Genomic DNA, 19548 nt, shown 5'->3' with positions numbered 1-19548 from the left:
AGAGTTCAATCTGAAAAAAATATCTGATATAAGGTAAATCTGATGTTCAAAACTTTTAACATCATGGACACTTGGGAAATGAATATATATTAGAAATAAACTTTCCACATGCTGCACACACTACTTCTGTATAGCGATTTAAAAATGGAAAGCGATGCAATGTGAGAATAGTACATCTTGTGTGCACACAGCAGGGCTCCTCGTTCTGCTTACACAGCCAGGGCTGTCAGTTCAGCATTGAGAATCAGCCCGCTGGAAACTGTCACACGTGGTTGGGACTTTCGCAGTTGATGCAATGGAAAAATGTGTAACCTGCCAAGAACGTTTATCTGCTTCTTTGACAGCCAAACAGGTGAACAGGAAGTCCTAGTCTCTCAGCAGTTTTCTTGCTGATCTTCATGGACACTTTAGTGTAAGATGAAGATGTGGTGGTTGCTTCTTTTCAGTGCTGACGGAAGAGATTCACAAGGTGACAGGGATGTGTTCACCAAAATAAGCTTTATCGAGTTGATATTGAGTGAATATTAGTGGTTTCTGTCCATAGTGTGTTATGGGACCCAAGTGAGAAGAGGCTAGCCTCTGGGTAAGTCTACATTCTATTACATTATTGTTGCATATATTGAACTGATATAGCTCTTATAGGTTGGAGTAGGAAGGCACAAGAGAAGTGACAGGTTTATGTTGACCAGGCTGGTTCTGCTATCTGGCAGAGCTGTGTAAATCTCAGAAATTAATGGACATAAATACAGATCCTTTTACAGCTCTCATATACATATTTCAACTGTGTAGTTAGCTTTCAGCCTGGAGTTCAACTTTCAGGAAACCTACATACAAAACAAAATTTTCTTTGGCCACATCATTCTCTTCTCTTTCTCCAACTCCCTACACATCTAAGCAGAGGGTAGAACCTATAGTACAATTCTGAAAACTAGAGGGAGTATACTGATCAATGTTCTGGAGGAGAGGCAGATTGACACCCCGATGGACCGGGATGTATTTAATACATTGTATTTCAATCTAGGCTGTTTAGTGGGTGTCATTTGCAGGCTGGGATCATGGGAAATGACCAGCAGGGTTATTCACAAAAGGGTGAAGAGTTTGGAGAAGGCAGGAGAAGTGATCAATCTAGGATAAAATGGCTGATTTGGAAAAGTTCTCCAATTCAGCTCGATTTACAGGTCAGCTATGTTGTCCTAGATTGTTCACTTCTCCTGCGTTCTCCAAACTCTTCACCCTTTTGTGAATAACCCTATAGGAGATTCCAGGGACATATTTGCTAGTAACAGAATGATTTATCTATCACCTACCTTTTAAAATGTGGTACTACACAATGGCAGAATCTTATTTATCTCTTTGAGGATGAGGAATGAGTTCTATGTTCCTACTGTAAATCTTTGAAGTGATTTGGATAAAAAGATACATTCTCTATGAAGTGCACGGTTATCTGGTATACTATACCTCATTCTTTGATCATCAGGGGGAATCATTTCCACGTGGTGAAGAGGCCCATTCAAATTCACAACATGTAAGGTGACCACTGGATTCTCGAAACCAGCCTAAAATATAAAATAGAACTATGCTTAAAATGTATTTTTAAAGCCAATTTAAATTTTGAAATGTGGCTTATTTCACAATATATCATACCATTGTGTTTCATGAACACATGTCCACAAATTAGTGTGCAGGTTTTTCCCACATTTGCAACGCGCGTCCCTCTTTGATTTCAATGGTTGCTGCACGTGTGAAAAACACGGGAAAGTAGCTCATGCAACAGGTGTACCGCATTTTTTCACCACACATTTGTGCACGTCTATACACAAACAGCTGGGGGTTGTTAAGAGTTTAGATGATTAACCCTTCCGTGCAGTCAGGGGTCAGTTTACAGTTCTTCAGCCGACAACCAGCTGTCTAGTGGAAGTAATCACTTCCACGAGTTCCGCAGCATGCAATTAAATGAAGTATAAAAAAAGTTTACAAAATTAAAGTTAAATTCAATCAATAACATTGCAATAACCAATCCCTAGTGCATTGCAAAGTACTTGCAGTGTAACATTGTGAACATCCTTAAAGGAGAGAACAGAGGAATAAACTCATCAGTGTACTGCTGTTCCTTCACTGCCCATTTAAAGACTGTGGACTGGAAAGCGTCATGGTTTCCATTTTCCTTAATCTTTAAATCCATTCTGCTTCCCTGCCCTTAAATGGACAGGAAAGCAGAATGGATTAAAAGAGACACCCATCCCCCTAACATCCAGTGTATTCCACATAACCAAATAGAACCCACTACATGCACCGAGTAAAATTGTTATTGGCTTTCTGTTAAGCCGCCGGGTGCATGCACATGTGCAGTACTGCCAACTCTCCTGCTGGCAAGTGACCGGAAGTGCCCTTTTTGACAGAACACCAGGAGTCACAGGTGTTTCATTTAGCCACCTGTACATATCAATGACAGGAAGCGGCTGTACATTGGTAAATGTGATCTGAGCACAGATATGCGGGCACGTAGGAATCCATGCCCCTGCATGCAGACAATCTGTGTCCAGGAATGTACTGTACATCCCTACTTATACAGATGTATAAGTTGGAAGGGTGGACATTATTAACATAAGGGCTCATGCCCATGGGCACGGAGGACTGTATACTGTAAACAATTATACAAAACACAGAAGTTTCCTAGCACACTTACCGACTAGTCTGGAACAAAAACAATTGTACTGTCTAAAAGTATGTGTCAACTTTTGCACAATATGTGGAAGCCCCACTGCCTCGCCAAGGCTCCTCTGTGAAGTGTAGGGAAGCACTGGGGGCCCCAGTGTGCATTTTTGATTGCTGGGATTGGATTGGATTTGAATTCCTTGGCCCCCAGTGCATCCCTGTGCCTTTAAGAAGAAGTGGGCTCCCTGCAGGCATACCTGCATTCGATGTATCTACTGCTTAAATATGCTCCAATATGGAGACTCACAAAAATTAGGACCACACTACACAGAGGAGCCATGGCGAGGCAGTGCAGCTTCCCCATTTTTTGCAAAAGTTGTGCAACTAAAACCTCTGCTTTTAATGCATTCTGTTAGACATGACAATTTGTTTTGTTGCAGGCTAGCTGGTAAGTGTGCTGGGAAACTTCTGTGTTTCGTATTGTTGTAAACCCTTCCATGTGCACCTTACTACAAAGGCTAGTTATAAATTGTGTGTTTGCCATGTATTTTTATACTGTAAAAATTGTCTGCTCCTGGGAGTCACAAGTGTTGCGTGCAGCAGACTGTACATATCAATGAGAGTCTGCGGCTTTATGCAACACTTGTGACTCCAGTGCGCAGAAATACGGCCTTTTTTTTTTCTGTGTACGGCTCATGTGCCTGAACCCTTATGATAATTATTACCACCCTTCCAATTTATACTGAACACACAAGATTTAAGTTGTATTACACTTGTCTTTGTGAAATGTTGAAAATGTTTTCTTCTGATCTTTTGCTGGCATATTTCCGTTCTGTGAGATCCAAGTGAAATGAAGACAATGATGCTGGAAGGCCGGGACTGATCCATCCCCATGTACTGTGCATTGATAGAAAGCTCCCAGCCGTTCTCACTGCTCCTCATATGTAAGTGCTACCCAGATCTCTTCCTGACAGAAATCTGTGATACAAAGCACTGAGGGACTCGTGTTCCACTCATCAATCTAGCAGTACTGCGTTCGCTGAGCATGATACATGAGGGGTGTAAGGAAAGGTGTCAGGAAATAAAGAAGAGATTGAAGATGAGTGCTTCTGTTATTTGATGCTATGGTTCTAGAATGGAGATGTCTGGGTTTAGAAGCCATTATGTCTCTTGACAATTACACTAAATCCAGCGCGTTTTCAGGGGATCAACAGGGCTGCACTTTTCTAAATCAAACAAGAAAAACCTCAGACATTTATTTTATTCAGTGTATTGTCCCTCTGCATACTTACTGCAAAACTAGTAAAAGATTATTTGAACTTACAGCTCTTCCAAATGTATAGAGGCAAATGTATGAAATGGTTGCCTATGAGATAGAATAAACGTCAAGGTCACGGTGAGGCGGTACAAAAAGAACTGAAAAGCCCATCTCTAAAGTACTGTGAGATCCAGCATTGCCTTCTTGGTGATAACACATCCTCACTTCTGGCACAAACCCAAAAATAACCTCTGTAGGGACCCCGCAAGGGGAAAGGAGCCACCCTAAAACAGGATATCAGGACCAGTGCTCAGGGTGCCAGCTGATTCTGCAGGAAGCTAAAACATTTAAACATCAAGAAGCAGCATCCATTGTAAGTGAATTAATCAGGATATGAAATAGATTAAAAACATTTTGACTTCAATATCACTTTAACTTTCTTCAGCCCTGCTAGACAGAGCTGTGCTGTGTGATATAGATGATTGGTTGCCATATGCCACTGCTCCAGATTCTGTCTGTTTCAGCTTTTATGAATTCGCCCGATGTGCCTTTAGCACAAGAACACTAGACTGCTGTATTCATTAACTGAACAAATGATTATTGTTATTATATTGTAATTAATATTGTTATTAATTTATCACAATATTAAATATGAACCAAGAACAATTTTGGGATAGATCTTTATGCAAGGATAGACTTCTCACCATGATATATATGACACCAAGTTCTTGTCAGCCTACGTGCAAAGTCAACAACTTTCATCTGCTTCCAAGTATTGGCTGGTAATAGAACTTTTGTTTCCAAAGTTTGAATCAGATTTCTAATTGTCAACTTACACCCGTCTCCTTGCGTAATAGTCACTATATTTGCAGTCTAGCGGCATGCATATTCCCTATTTATACCCTACTGAAGCTCTTTCTAAGGTAAGCAACAATATTTTAAGTGCACAATAAAACATTTTAAAAAGCAATTTCTTACCTTTGGATAATGATAGTTTCTCACTGTTGGATAAACCGATCCAGTATATACTGGAATTTCCATGGTGGGGACTTTGGTGTCGTTGATTGTTGCATACGCTAATCTGGCGCCATCTGGAGCCCACCAGTGAGCAATGTGGCTTTTAAATATTTCCTCTGTAAAGAAGCAAAACACAACATTGATATCTGGGGTTTTTAACTATACGTGATAAGCCCAATGGAAGAATCATCAAAGCTAAACTATAGGCATATATTAAAAAAATTATTGCAATTATGTGTTTATTAAAATCATTAAGGGATGTATATATAAAACATTGGCAGCACCATTTATCCTGCACAACTGCATGTACATTCGTTTTGTGTGAATGGAGGCAAAAAGAAAAGTTATTAGTACATTTTCTTTATAGGTTGAATGTAATATCAGGAAAATACTGCAGTGTATCCAGTAGATGGAGCTGGATATACTGTAGTATTTTTCATACATTACACATTTTTCTGCTGTAATCACACCCTATGGTTCTTTCCTAAAGGCATAAAAAAACTGACAGAAAAGGAAAAAGAGTTTTTAAATACTAAAAAAGGGTCTAAAAAGGAAGGGAGACAACAAGTATTTCAAAAAATCAAGCACTCAATATATCCCAAACAGTTCAAATCCAAATTTTTTACGCCACTTAGCTCCCAGGCAATTTGTTCGCCAAGCCCTGTGTGAGCAACAAACAGACAGAGTCCTTAAACATGCCCCCAGACTTTCTAGCCACTGACCACCATAAAAATCCTTCTACAAAAGCACCTGCATATCAAAAGAGACTGGCCTGAAAAGTCAAACCCAACCACAGAGAAAGGTCATCCTGAGGATGTCTACCCAACACAAGGAGAGCTACTACAATGTAGCATCACATGCAGATGGAAAGGCTAATTAATTTACTATTGTAAGGAACAATTAAGGTATGTATAGCTATACAAAGTTGCATCAACATTAAACCACAAAAACAATAACTATAGTTTACCCTACACTGAGAATTAAACTATGTATAGAGCTTAGTTTCCTTTCACTGCTGTAATACCTAATTGTGCATCGCTGATATCAGCCAGACCAGGATACCAGCCAGGATACTTGAATATGTGCAGACACTGACCTAACGACTGTTATAAATTGAGATTTTATCAGCTCGTTACAGTTGCCAGGGGCATATTTTCATTTCCATTTTTACAATGGTGGAGAAGGGGGTTAGGATTGCTTAAACACAGTGTTTTTCAAATTTTTTTTCAGTCACGGCACCTTTAAAAAGGTATGCAAAATCTAGAAGCACCCCAAGTCTAAAATGTAAAAATCATAAAAGTAAAAACAGAAGTGTGGCCCCTCCAAAATGTATACCATACTCTTAACACAGATAGGGGTGTGGTGTGGATTTTAAGGGGATGAACTAAGTAAAAACACAAAAAGGGGTTCCCCCTTCACATCAAAGTTCCCCGTACAGGTCAAGAATCCAGCCTTAATCACCATAGTCCTCCGTTACATCAGGAGCCCCCTTTACATTAGAAGCCCCCTTCAAACCAGGAACTCCCACCTTTCACATCAGAGTCCCCCCTATGACACTAGGAGTACATCTTCACATCAAACCCCCTCTTTTTACATTCCCTTTCCATGAAAGTTCTCTCTACATCAGAAGCCCCCCTTTCACATCAGAGCCCACATTTTCATATCAGAGTCCCCCTTTCACATCAGAGTTCCCCCTACTCATTGGGTGCCCCATTCACATCTGGAGCCAGCCTGCTTCATGGAAAGACATGACGCTGAGTGAAAATTTTCAGGCACCCCTGAGGAAGACAGAAGACATTCCCGGGTGCCATGGCACATTGGTTGAGACAGGCTGCTTTAACTTGTTGAAATCATTTTTATGGCTAGTGTTAAATATACTAAAAAAGGTATTTCTGCAGTTCTAAATTCTCCTATTCACACCGGGCGTGTACGTGAACACACAAATAGCATGCAATTTTACACGTATTCACACAATGCATGAAAAGCATGTACTGCACTTGTGGTTCAATTGTTTGTCAATGGCACCCCAATTGTGGCAAGCAAGTTGGCTTGAACAAAAATGTGCAGTCAAAAAACATCCAAAGCTCGCAACTCAAACTGCTGCATGAGCTACTTTGTTGCAAGTAGGGTACATTGAAATGAGTGGGTTGCTCTATGCTGACACATGACACATGCACCAAAGTGAGGCCCCCGTTCATGTGTGTGCCTAGTGTGAATGGGGGCTAAATTGTAAGGGCGGCCATGGTGAAGGCAGCTAGCCAGGCTAAACTGGAGATGAATGGTGTATGGGACACGGATTGGCAACTTCATCCATTTACCGATCCAAAGGCGAAACAGAGGAGGAACACTATTTGTTTTTGGAACACAATTAGAACAAATCTTTTTTCTTTTAATTTTTACATCTGACATCTAGTATCTGTTGTGAACATACTTGCCTTGTGTTACTATAAACTTAAAACATTGCTCTACACTGAGTGGCCAGTTTATTATGACCACCTGACGTTTGTCGGCAAATTAGCTATAATTTCGCTCTGAAGACCATTATAAATAGGGAAGCAGGTTGTTTACCACGACAGTAGAAGTGATTTTTTTCTGAAGATTTGGGTAAACAATGCGATTTAACAGCCTTTGAACGTGGGATGATTGTTGGCGCGAGCCATGGAGCGAGTATCTGCAAAACAGCAGAATTCGTTAAAAGAGGGGATCATTGTTAAAGTGTTTAAAGACTGGACGGTCAGCCGAAAATCTGGGTCTGAACATGCGAATTGTGGCCGCCAGCGACTAGTCAATGTTAGGGCAGAACGGAGAGTGGCAAGACTGGTACAAGACAACAGAAGGGCAACAGTGCAGTGTCAGATTCCTCACATCACCTTTCAACATCTCGTGGAGTCACGAGGCGGCCCAACGAAGTACTGATCGGGTGGTCATAATAATCTGGCCACTCAGTGTATAATAGAGCTCCTTTGTCCACTATGTGTGTAGAGAAAATAGCCCAGGCCATAAATAGTAACTTGGATTCCCTGATCACTTACTAGCCGAGGATAAAGAGAAATCCTGTATGTGCAGTCATTGCAGATTGTGGCACAAAGGAACACATCAGACTAAAAATCTCCCATTTGTACCTACAGTGCTTCATACAGCAGCTTCCATTAGACATTCACACTGTACATATCACTCATACCCACTAATAACACATTGCAGACGGTGGACTGCTTGTAACAGACAATCAAGCTGGATAAAAATAGCAGTTCAGCCTGCAGTCTATTGATTATTACAGTTCGCTAAACACAGACATATGAACTTTGAAAGGCACTATATTCTTATAAAGAAACGCTTCTCTTTGAACAAAATAAAACAGCCTGTAGGACCATACAAATATTTTATCTTGGTTGAGTTCTACGATCAAAATGTGCGCCGAGTTTGATTTACTAAACGGGTAAAGGCCATTCACTCAAAGTGAATGTTTACCAAGCTTAGACAGGCCATACACTTATAGATTTTTTCTCATTCAGCTCAGCGGGCTGAACAAGAAAAAAATCCCCCATTCACGCTAACAACACAAATGGGGGAATCCCTCTACCAGGCTTTCGAATTCTGACAGTGGCGAGTGTGGTGCTGTCAGCAGGGCCGTCCCTATAATGAGGTAGTCTGAGGTTGTTGCCTCAGATGGCATATCTCGGGTTACATGGGGGGCATCTAGCAGAGCAGCATGTTTGCAGTGTGCCTGCCACTCATTTTCTGGCCAGAGTACCCCAGGTTGCTAAAAGTTGAGTGGGGAGATGTGTAAGAGCCATACTCATCTCTCTATCCAGCTCTTAGCAACCTGCGCTCTGGCTAGCGCCCCACCCAGTTCCTGGCAGCCAGTGATGTAATTGGTTGCTAGGAGCCAATTAACCTTTCACCATGTCTTTGGAGTGTGGGGGAAAACCGGAGTACCTGGAGGAAATCCACACAAGCACGGCGAGAACATGCAAACTCCTTGCTGATAGTGTCCTGACCAGGATTTGAACCGGGGACCCTCAGTGCTGACCACTGTGCCACCCTGTATTTCTCCATACTGTGTTGCCACATCCAGTGTCATTTTGCTGATTTCTGCTGTTTCAGTTACACTGCATATCTATATGATTACATTTCGCTGTGTTATGCTGTATTTCTAGCGACAAGTGTAAGATTAGCATTGTTACAGCTTAATCTGTGCACACTTGGCATCTTCCGTCTCACCCCTGCTGTTTTCTGTATATTGGTACAGTCTTGTGCTAAAAGTTCACAGTCATCCTCTATTCCAGGGGTCCTCAAACTTTTTAAACATGGGGCCAGTTCACTGTCCCTCAGACATTGCTGGGGGCCGGATCATAGTTTGAAAAACAGGGGGGGGGTGGCACCACCACACCCCCTCCCGTCCCAGAACAAAAGTTTTTTTTTACATTGTTAGGTAACATTTATTATTACCCAATTATTTGGTAAAATATAAAAGACGGGGTCACGTCGTGTAAATAGACACCAAACATGTCAAGCTTACAAATTGCGCGCACTCGCGAAATCGCAAAAAAACACCATATACAAAATTGGCCATAGGCGACGCTTTAAAAGCTTTTACCGCTCATCAGTTTAGTGGTACCAGTGATTGATGACGTTCACGGCGATATGTAACATGTGCGGCATAATGGGCGCAATCGTCGTTTTCGCAGGTATGCGCACCTGACGCATGTTTGCATGCGTGTATGTATGGGTGGCGGTTTTTAAAAAAATTTATTGTTTTTTAAGTGTAACTTTAAAACATTTTTTGGGAAACTTTAATTTTTTTTCCTATTTTTTTTTCACCTAACTTTATTGCTATCACATAGGGGGCTAAGAAACCCCCCTATGTGATAGCAAAATATGTGGCAGGTCCTCTTTATGGAGACATCAGGGGTCTCCAAGACCCCTAATGTCACCTAGGACCCCCAAAGAAGCTGATGAAGCAGAGGTCTGCTTCATCAGCTTCTCTCCAGCGTCTGAAGCTGGAGAGTGACACAAGAAGGCGGAAGTGATGTAATATACCGCCAACCGCCCATACAATCGATCACTTGTATGTTAACAGGCATTGCTGCCTGTTTTTAGATTGGCTGTATTTCCCGCCCGCGCGCCGCACGGCACGCGCTAGTGGGCGTGGCTGTTCTAGAGAGCTCCCGGCCGGCCGTTTTTTTACAACGGCCGGCCTGGAGGTAGGGACCTGAAGCTGCAGCTCCCTTAATCCTGCCTTACCTATGGCAAGGGGCGTGCTGCCGAACGGGCCAAGGACCCTGGCGGGCCGGATCTTGCCCGCGGGCCGTAGTTTGAGGACCCCTTCTCTATTCTCTCTCTTTTCACACCACCTTCTCAAGAGGTACTGTGGCTATGTTACCCTGTTAATGGTAAAGATCGTAATGTCTTTTCACTCTAGGAATGGCAAGGAATCGCATCCTATGTATGGAGATAGTAAATAAACTGCATTGGAGTCAGACATATCGAGTTGGACACTATCTGTGAATATCACCAAGTCAGTAGGTTGTCATACTGCCCGTGCAGACAAGTCTCAGGAGGGTGTGTGCAAATACATAAAGCAGTGGTTGTAACAGAATACATACTATTATTTTGTTGCGACGTGAGCTTCTCAAAAAAAGTGAGACATAAAGGTAAAAAATTGTGTAGGGGTCTTCCAGGAGAAAACCGGAGTACCTGGAAGAAACCCATGCAAGCACAGGGAGAACATGCAGACTCCTTGCAGATAGTGTCCTGATCGGGATTTGAACCAGGGACCCTCAGTGCTAACCACTGCACCACTCTGTAATTGTCCATACTAGTATTTTGTTGCGACATGAGCTTCTCGAAAAACGTGAGACACAAAAAACATTGTGTAGGAGTCTCCCAGGAGCACACAATCACTCTTTTATCAGTTTTAACAATATGCAGGAGCAATATAAATTGGTTTGGAGCACCCTACTGTTTTTTGATTCAACAGGGTAACAAAAGGTTCTGTCAGGAAGCCAGAGCCAGCGCCAGGATTCTTACTCTGCAGTTGGCGCAGCCCATAGAGCAGTATCAGGTGCGGCGTCTCTGCGTGAAAGTGTGCATATCTGTGCCGACGTATTGTTTGAATGTTTGGCGCTCTCTGGGCTATAAAGGCTGTGACTACCAAACCTCCTTTGCTGTCCGATTTGTCAGCTTCCCTGTGTTCCTGCATCCTGTTCCTGAAAGTGTTTATCTGTTATTGACCTGGCTTGGCTGGATCCTTCTGCTTCTCGCCAGTGCTTCGACCCTCGGCTTGTCCCTGACGTTTGTTCCTTCCTCATCCTCTGGTACTGCGTTGCCCGCATGTTGACGACCTCAGCCTGTCCTGACGATTCTGCTTTATCCATTGCCTGCTCGGACCTGCACCCATCTCTGCATCTCCTGCTCAGCTGGTCCGTCTTCTACTGGCACTCCTGCCCCTCTGTGCCCTGGTGCTCCTGTGGCCAATCCAGGTGCCCCAGGACCAGAGAAGTGAGAGAGGCCACCCTCGACACTTCAGACTCCCCTAAGTTATGTGACAGGGTCTTTTCAGAGTGTGGAGCCCATCAGAATTCATGTTTTTTCATATAAATCTTAGTATTGGGTCATGGTGTGGCACCCCTACCAAATGTGGACAAAAGTGCCCTCAGTTTGACAGCCCCTGAAGCCAATGAAGGAAAATTCCGGTTCTTTTACTGGAGCCGGTAATCCAAGTGAACGCAGTTTCACCTCAGTCACTAAGCTCAGTGAACATCCACTTTGCATAGAGAACATTCTCTTTTCTTTCAGTAAATCAACCCCTGGGGGTGCACATAAATCTTACATTTCATTTACATCTGATATGCATGAAATGTGCAGAAACATTCATCAAATGGGCACGAAACGTCAAGAATTAGGGTTTTGTTATGTACTTATGACTGATCGTTTTCCTGGGATGACGATATTATCATCTACGCAGCACTCGGAATGGTCAAGTTTGTGACTTTGGCTCTTCATCTTGACGCAGAGCTGGTTCCAAGTCTTCATATCACGGCAGTCACAATGTTGATATTATTATTCAGCTGTGCTTTTAATCTGCATTTTTATGAGTCTTATAATCATGCAGACAATACCCAGACACATGGTCCCCTGTCAGTTCTTTCTCCAGATGTTACAGTACTCGTGTCTACGTTGCACATGTCACCTCTGCATTTAATACAGCAATATGCCATGGAAACAGCGAGCAATGAATTATTCCTGCTTTCCCAGCATGTACACAGAAATCCAGTCTGATCACATTTATACCAAGCAGCTATATAGGGGAATAGCAGAGACTAAGGCCTCAAATACCCTGCCTTAGGCCCCGTTCACATTGAGCGATTTATCGCGCGGTAATTCCCACGATGCGATATCGCTCTTCAATGCATCTCAATGGGGCAAAGGGTCCTGCTGTCGCGGGTCGTGTGTCGCTACAGCAGGACGCTTTTTGGAGCGGATTTTGCCGCGATTCTCGCTTGCTCAATGCAAGCATTTGCGCGACATCGCGCAAAATGCAAATCGCGCAACAAACGCGCGATTTGCGAATCGCCAAATGTGAATGGGGCCTTATGGATGCGTCATTTGCAGACACCGCTCCCCAGCCAGCACAGCAAAGTGTAAAACGCAGGCTGCAATACACATGCACTATAATTGTTACAACAGAGCTTCTCTTTGTACAGTCTGGGCGGCCCTGCATTCTAATGCATGATGAGATGGGTCTGTCTGCATCATAGCCTAAATCTAAAAGGTAAGTAAATACTATGTATGCATAAACATGCTTCTAACAGTGGCCAACTTTTTTTGCATGTTTTATACCGTTAAATGCATGTTTTCAAGCGTTTCCTATTGAGTCTATGGGGCCAAAACGAGCTGTATTATGGCCAAATTAGCTCCTGTACTTTTTCCAGCGACAGGCGTTTTCCTTATTGCGACAAAACGCTCAGATGTGAACAGGGCCATAGAAAGGAATGGGATTTTTTGGGGGGCAGATTTTTTGAGTGTTTTTTAGGGCAGAAAAAGCGCTACAAAACGCTTGGTGTGAACCAGGACTAAGCTACAGCTACAGCTTTTGTTGATTTATTGCTATGTTGTGAATAGCCCATTAGTCAGAGATGACATAAACCTCTTTCCCTCATTTCAAGGGAAAGCCCTATCTGGATTACTTAGTTAAGCTAGCCATGCACATTTGGATCTCTCCTGTTCAGCCCTGGGGCTAAACAAGAAAAATCATTGGATTTCCACATACACGCTAAACACCATGAATGAAGGAATCTCCCCTGCTGGCTATTGTATTCTGCAGCCAGAAGAAACCTGCGTCTGCTAAGTACCGAACAGGGACTGCATCTGATTGGCTGCTCTCACTGTCCGGCTGACAATTTCCCACCTGGCTCTTTTGACAGAAATTGATTAAAAAATCAACTTTTTTGAAGCCGGTGGGGCTGACAGGGGCACACACACTTCAAATTTCGGCCAATTCAGCAGGAATCAACTGAAATCCAACCTGTGTATGGCCAGGTTTAGGCACTGCAAGCGGTGCTGGTACTTGATATTAGAAAGTCCAGCATTCTGTGACAACTGAGAGAAATGGCTGTACCAAGTATTTGTAAAAAAAAAGATTTTATACAGTGATAAAAAATACAAACTTCTCCTGAAACATTTTATTTTCAATAAAAACTATTTGGAAAAAAAAAATACAAACTTCGGTTTAAAACTTGAACATTAAAAAAAAGCCAGACACATATCTTTTTCTCTTTCTCTTTAAATTTCTTCCTTGCACTTCAAACCAGTAAAGACATTGATATTGTTATCTCTTATATCAACCCTCCCTCCGATGGATTCGCTAACAGGGCTTTTTAACACTGGCCAAAAGGTCTTCCTTTGTACTGATAAAAGACAATTTCACATTTGGTTATATAAAGGCCTCTTACAATGGGAGTGATAGAAGGCGGGGAAGAAATACTGAGTGTACATCCAACAAAGCTGCAGGGGCAGAGGGAATATACAAGAGCTTCAAGAAAACACAAAACATACGGAGAACACTCGGAATATGGAAAGAGGAATGCAAGAACATAGACGTGGCTTTGATGGGGTTTCCCCGTCGTGACTTTATTAAGGGAACACTTTAGTCTTTTTAATGTTTTTGCACTAATAAAAGATATCAGTTTACGAGTATGAGTACTGATACTTTATTTCGGTACTCGCCGATACTGAGTACCGGTGCTGTGTGGCCCGATTATCAAGAATCTGGGCGGCGGACCAAGACCCATCGCCTGGCTTCCTGATTGCCTGTAAAGCCGGTGTTCTAGCAAAAGAACACAGACTTTACATGCTGAGGCTGCCTGGCTTCTTGACCAATCAGGAAGCCAGACGGCGAGTCATGAGGTGCTGTCTGGCTTCCTGATTGGTCAGGAAGCCAGGCTGCCTATCAACAGGTGAAGCCGGCTTCCTAGCCAATAAGGAAGATGAGCAGCACGTCTTGACTCACCTCCCGGATTCCTGATTGGCTAGGAAACCGGCGTCACTTGTTGCTTCCTGATTGGCTTCCTGACCAGTAAGGAAGCCAGGGCAAGTCATGACGTGCAGCCCAGCTTCCTGATTGGTTAGGCAGCCAGGCTGTTTACCAACAAGTGAAGCTGGCTTCCTAACCAATCAGTACTAGGAACCCCGCTTTACATGTTGCTAGGCAGCCTGGCTTCCTGATCAATCAGGAAGCCGGGAGGGGGGTCATTACGTGTTGCCCGGCTTTCTGATTGGTTAGGAAGCCAGGCTGCCTAGCAACAAGTGAAGCGGGCTTCCTAATTAATCAGGAAGTCGGGAGGCGGGTCATAACCCACTGCTCGGCTCCCTGGAAAGGAAGCCGGCTCCGTGCTCCCTCGGCATTTGCGGTCAGAGGGAGATCATCCTCTGACCAGATGTTCCGGTATCAGAGGTAAGTATCGGAGCATTTGAGCGAGTACAAGTACAACGAGTACGAGTAAACGGCACTCCATGCCGACTGACATGCCTTGCAGCACAGCATAATGCATGGCAATACAGTAACATGCTTTGCAGTGCAGTTCCAAAAATATTACATGCACCTTATTGGTGCAATTCATGTGCTAGGCAGCCCATTCAATGGATAGGCTGCCTTAATACAATGTAAGTTAACACACAACATAAAGTGAGCTAACATCGCAATATTGTGAATGGGCCTTAAAGAGAAAGTGAGCAGAAGATGTTTGCTATACAGATCGTGGAGGGGGGGGTGGCTGATTCACTCCTCTGACTCATTCAGTTCTGTTTGTAATTTAAAACACACAGCAGCAAAGTAACAGCCCTGCAATCATGTAAAAGGGAGCCAATAACTCCATCTGGTGGAATCAAGATTAAAATATTTATATGCACAAAATTACTAAAAATGTATTAAAATGTTTTTAGCCATATTATTCTAGCCTGAAACAAACACTGTGCTCCCCTGGACCACTCTTGTCCGACAAACCACTCTGCTATACACTGGCCTTCCTGGATATTCATACCCCCACATAGAGTTACGCAGCAAAACTGACCTCTGACAGTACCATTTTTCTCCCCAACAGTCTTTCTCACCATATGGTTGTCTTCCATGGAGCTCTGGCTCCTAAATCTGCCCCACACCTCATCTTACATATCACTGCACAACTCAGCCATACACTGATGACCTCCGATAGCTCTCTACGCTACTCTGTTTTCTGAAACATCCACGTAGCCTGCTTACTGTTGTATTAAAACATTTACTATATACTGTACTCCCCAAACAGCTGTTCATTAATGTGCACACATTTGCTAGTAATACATTTTAAAAAATTGGTAACTACAAAAACTTAATTTAACGTGCATTTTGGAAAAAAACCAAGATACACTGTTTGACTTTGAAACTTGATTTTACAGAAGAGAGTACAACTGTTTTTGTGTCCCACCTACTATGTATTTCTGCTATTGCATTTATGTTGTTTGTGTCCCACCTATTATGTCTTTCTGCTATTGCATTATATTGCAATATGTTGTTATTTTTGTGGTGTCTACTGACATCTAGTGGTAGTTCAGCGCCTCTACAACTTAAAGTTGTGTGTATTTGTGGGTCCTTGCTTCCCTACCTGTTGAAGCTAGTTGGTACACTTTTTATATAGACCCCCCTTTCTCTTCCATGTTCCTTCAGAGCAGTAGAACTTAAGTATTTTTTTTTAATTTTAGTTTTGGATAGAGTATGTGAGAGTTATAACCCTGTCAGGTTTTTTTTGTGCCATCCATCCATCTAATCTGTCATTAAATAATAACAACTGGGTGGAGCCCGCCTTGATGTCACGGCCGGCTCCACCCAGTTGTTATTCATTGGCAGGTCTAATTGGTTTTCTTTTTTTAATTATTTTTTTATTTTTAAAAATATCTTTATTTCTTTTTTAATTTTACAATTAATTTACATTTTTAAAATATTTTTAACCTTTTTTTCTACTACTTTCACTGATTTTCTATTCTGCATGGTATCACGGAGGTACCAAGCAGAATAGCCGAGCCCTTCGGCTATTCACTCAATGCCGTACGGCCCCTATGAGAATAGGGGCGAACGGCAGCGAGTGAGCTGTTGGAGCTTCGGCTCAGCCGATCCAGGTGTAAGATCGGCTGGGTCGAAGTCCTTGTGCTCTTCAGCTCAGCCGAACATGCAGATCATGTTCGACTGACCGAAGGCACCTGAAGGCAGCAGATGTACGGCTGATTTCAGCCGTACTGAGCCGGAGTGAATAACCGAATGTCGTCCGGCTCTGTTCACTTCTGCTCGGTTATTAACTCGGCTGCCTTCAGCAGCTTGGTGAAAAACCCTGTAAGAGTCCCACTAGCAAAAGGAAGGCCAGCAGTGTGAGTAAGGCTCTCCAACACTGATGTTGATTTAACACTGAGAGCTTACTTAAAGTTGGGGGGAGCAGAGTGAGCAGGTTGATGACCTTGTTAACACCTTCATTTTTCCAGTTTTATATTAAAATGTAAGCAGTTCAGTCCAGTAAATAATGGTAAAAAGTAAGCAGTTAACTGCCAGAGGTAAAGCAAAAGTTTAGCATACCAAAAACGGAAAAATCATGTCATTTTTGGTTTTACAAAACTTCACCATCACTTGGAAACTGGAGGGAACGTAACAGGTCTTGCAGATCCAAAATTGCAACAAGAACACTGGAAGAATAAAGGTGTTCGTAAACTTTTTGCTGGTAGTGTATACAGTTTATTAATTGTGTATGTAACTGCTTGCTTACTGCTCCACTTTATAAGTTACTAGGAAAGCAAGGTAGCATATTCCCTCAACAATTCGGCTGTGCAGAGTTTTTAAAAAGTATTTTACAGGCTTTCAAAGTTATGTTTTCAATATGCCTAAGGCACTTCAGTCAGTAAATTCACCATTTATGCCACCAATAACTGTAATAGTTTACACTTGAGAATCCCTGAACATTCCAAATCAAGTCTGATGAGTTAACATTTTGCAGATACTATCAGAAAATATCTTCAATCACAGATGAAATTGAGTTTTCTGAATAAACTCTTCTTCTTGAAGATTTTACAAAGACTTATTGTTCCCAAGAAATTGCAGTAAAAATAAGACGCATTTATGTAAACAAAAGTTTGTGCCATATTTGAATTGAAAACACTTTACATATGGCAAATTGTACTGCTGTTACTGTCTCTGGAAACACCCAATGGGCACAGATCACCTGAGACCATAAGGTAGATGTAAAACAAAAGAAAGAAATGGAAGATGATTTATGACCTTATAGGTGGGAGGTGCTGGGTCCAAAACACTGTGTTTGGTTCCTGTTAAATACAGGAAGTCTATAAGGGAAGTATAATATCCAAGGTAAAACAGCTACAAATTTACAACAGGGCTACAAAGGGGTGCTTTGAGTCAAATCCACATGGAAGAAGTAAGGAGCGCCACACTGTTATGAGCGCAAAACCATAACATTTATTTCTTCATATAATTTAGGCCAACACATTCTGGAGGTCTTCATATGTTCTGGACTCATAACAAATGGTCTGGAGCTCCATTCTTCTACATAATGGAAGTCTACTTGACAGTAGAGATCTACAGTATATCATTGCTTTATGTTTTTACGGATACCTTCTGACAAACATTTCATCCAACCAATATGCAACACATTACGTCCATAAAGTATACACCTGCTTCAACTTGACTGAGCAGTCTAAAATTCATAGGTGTATCATGGTAAGTCTGTGTCACCAACAGCTTGTGTAGGCTCCCTGAAATGCAAAGTAAAAGTAGTATCAGGTTTTCACCAGGGACCACCAGTTGATCTGTAAAGGTTCAAGTTAGAACTGAAGCTATGGGGGGCATGTGCTGCTTTAGGAGGGGTGCTATTGGCTGTGTGGATGGAGAACTTCTACTCAGGGTTGAAGCAAAGGGTGAGAGCCAATACAAACATTGGACAACACCAGAATTCCACATAGGTTCCCAAAAACTATTTTCCTCAGATTGCCCAAGTGCAGCATTTAAAATGTTTAAATGTTTATTTGGCATCCAGTTAAATCAAATTGCATAATGAAGCCTATTGTCACCGCATATATTCACCAAGTACTCCACAGTGTGTTAGCGTACCTCAAAAACATTTTACAGTCTTTTTCATTTATTGCCAGTACTAATAAAAGTACCTCAGTGCATTCCCAGCAATCCATCATGCCTTTGGTTTTACAAATTATAACTAATCTAGTTTTTTTTAGTATTAGATTGGTAGTTGCTAAATCTTAAGACTAATATATTCAGAGAAATTATGCATGTAGGTGTAACACTTGAACCTGCTAGAAGTACCCCTGGAAGTACATGTACCATATGGTGACAACCACAGCTATAGTATGCATCTGCTACAGTTTTAAATTCCAGTAAATAGCCCTTGTGAAGCCTGTACAGGAAAGAGGGATGCCGACACTACAGGACTAGTTGCAAACCGCTAATAATATATAGTATATACACTGAGTGGGCAGAGTATTATGACCACCCCATCAGTACTTCGTTGGGCCACCTTTTGCTTTCAATACTGCAGCGATTCTTCTTGGCATTGACTCCACGAGATGTTGAAAAGTGATACGAGGAATCTGACACCATGCCTGATGAATAGCACTGTCCAGTTCTGTGAGATTTGATGGTTGTGGAAGCAGCTGCCTGATGGCTCTTTCAACTTCGTCCCACAAATGCTCAATTGCATTGAGATCTGGTGATTGTGGGGGCCACCTAAGCAAGGTAAAGTCTCCCTCATGTTCCTCAAACCACTCCTGCACAATAAGAGCACTGTGGAATGGTGCATTGTCTTGTTGGAAGAAGCCATCTCCATTGGGATACGCCATCAACATGATAGGATGAACTTGATCAGCAACAATACTTTGGTATGTTGTGCTATTCAGATGTTGTTCCACACAAATTAAAGGGCCCAAATCATTCCAGGAAAACATGCCCCAAACCATAACACTGCCCCCACCAGCTTGAAGGGTTGTACTCATGCATGTGGGGTGTATGCTTTCATGCTGTTCCCGCCAAATTCTCACTCTGCCATCTGCATGATGCAACTGGAAACGTGATTCAT

General features: G+C 42.4%; 1 protein-coding gene across 4 annotated transcripts in view; it reads right to left on the bottom strand.

Annotated features, from left to right (window-relative positions):
- Positions 1 to 19548, bottom strand: part of DPP6 (dipeptidyl peptidase like 6) — a 1045284-nt gene that overhangs the window by 85886 nt on the left and 939850 nt on the right. For all 4 annotated transcript variants that reach the window (XM_018553126.1, XM_018553123.1, XM_018553124.1 and 1 more), the window contains exons 9-10: positions 4892 to 5046; positions 1459 to 1556 (exon numbers count right to left, since the gene is read on the bottom strand). In XM_018553126.1, the coding sequence (XP_018408628.1) occupies positions 1459 to 1556; positions 4892 to 5046 (253 nt within the window). The remainder of the gene's footprint in view (positions 1 to 1458; positions 1557 to 4891; positions 5047 to 19548) is intronic.

Source organism: Nanorana parkeri, unplaced genomic scaffold (genome assembly GCF_000935625.1).
Source record: "Nanorana parkeri isolate BGI_ZX_2015 unplaced genomic scaffold, ASM93562v1 scaffold110, whole genome shotgun sequence".
Classification (NCBI taxonomy): Eukaryota; Metazoa; Chordata; class Amphibia; order Anura; family Dicroglossidae; genus Nanorana; species Nanorana parkeri.
This window is presented reverse-complemented; position numbering and strand designations above follow the sequence as displayed.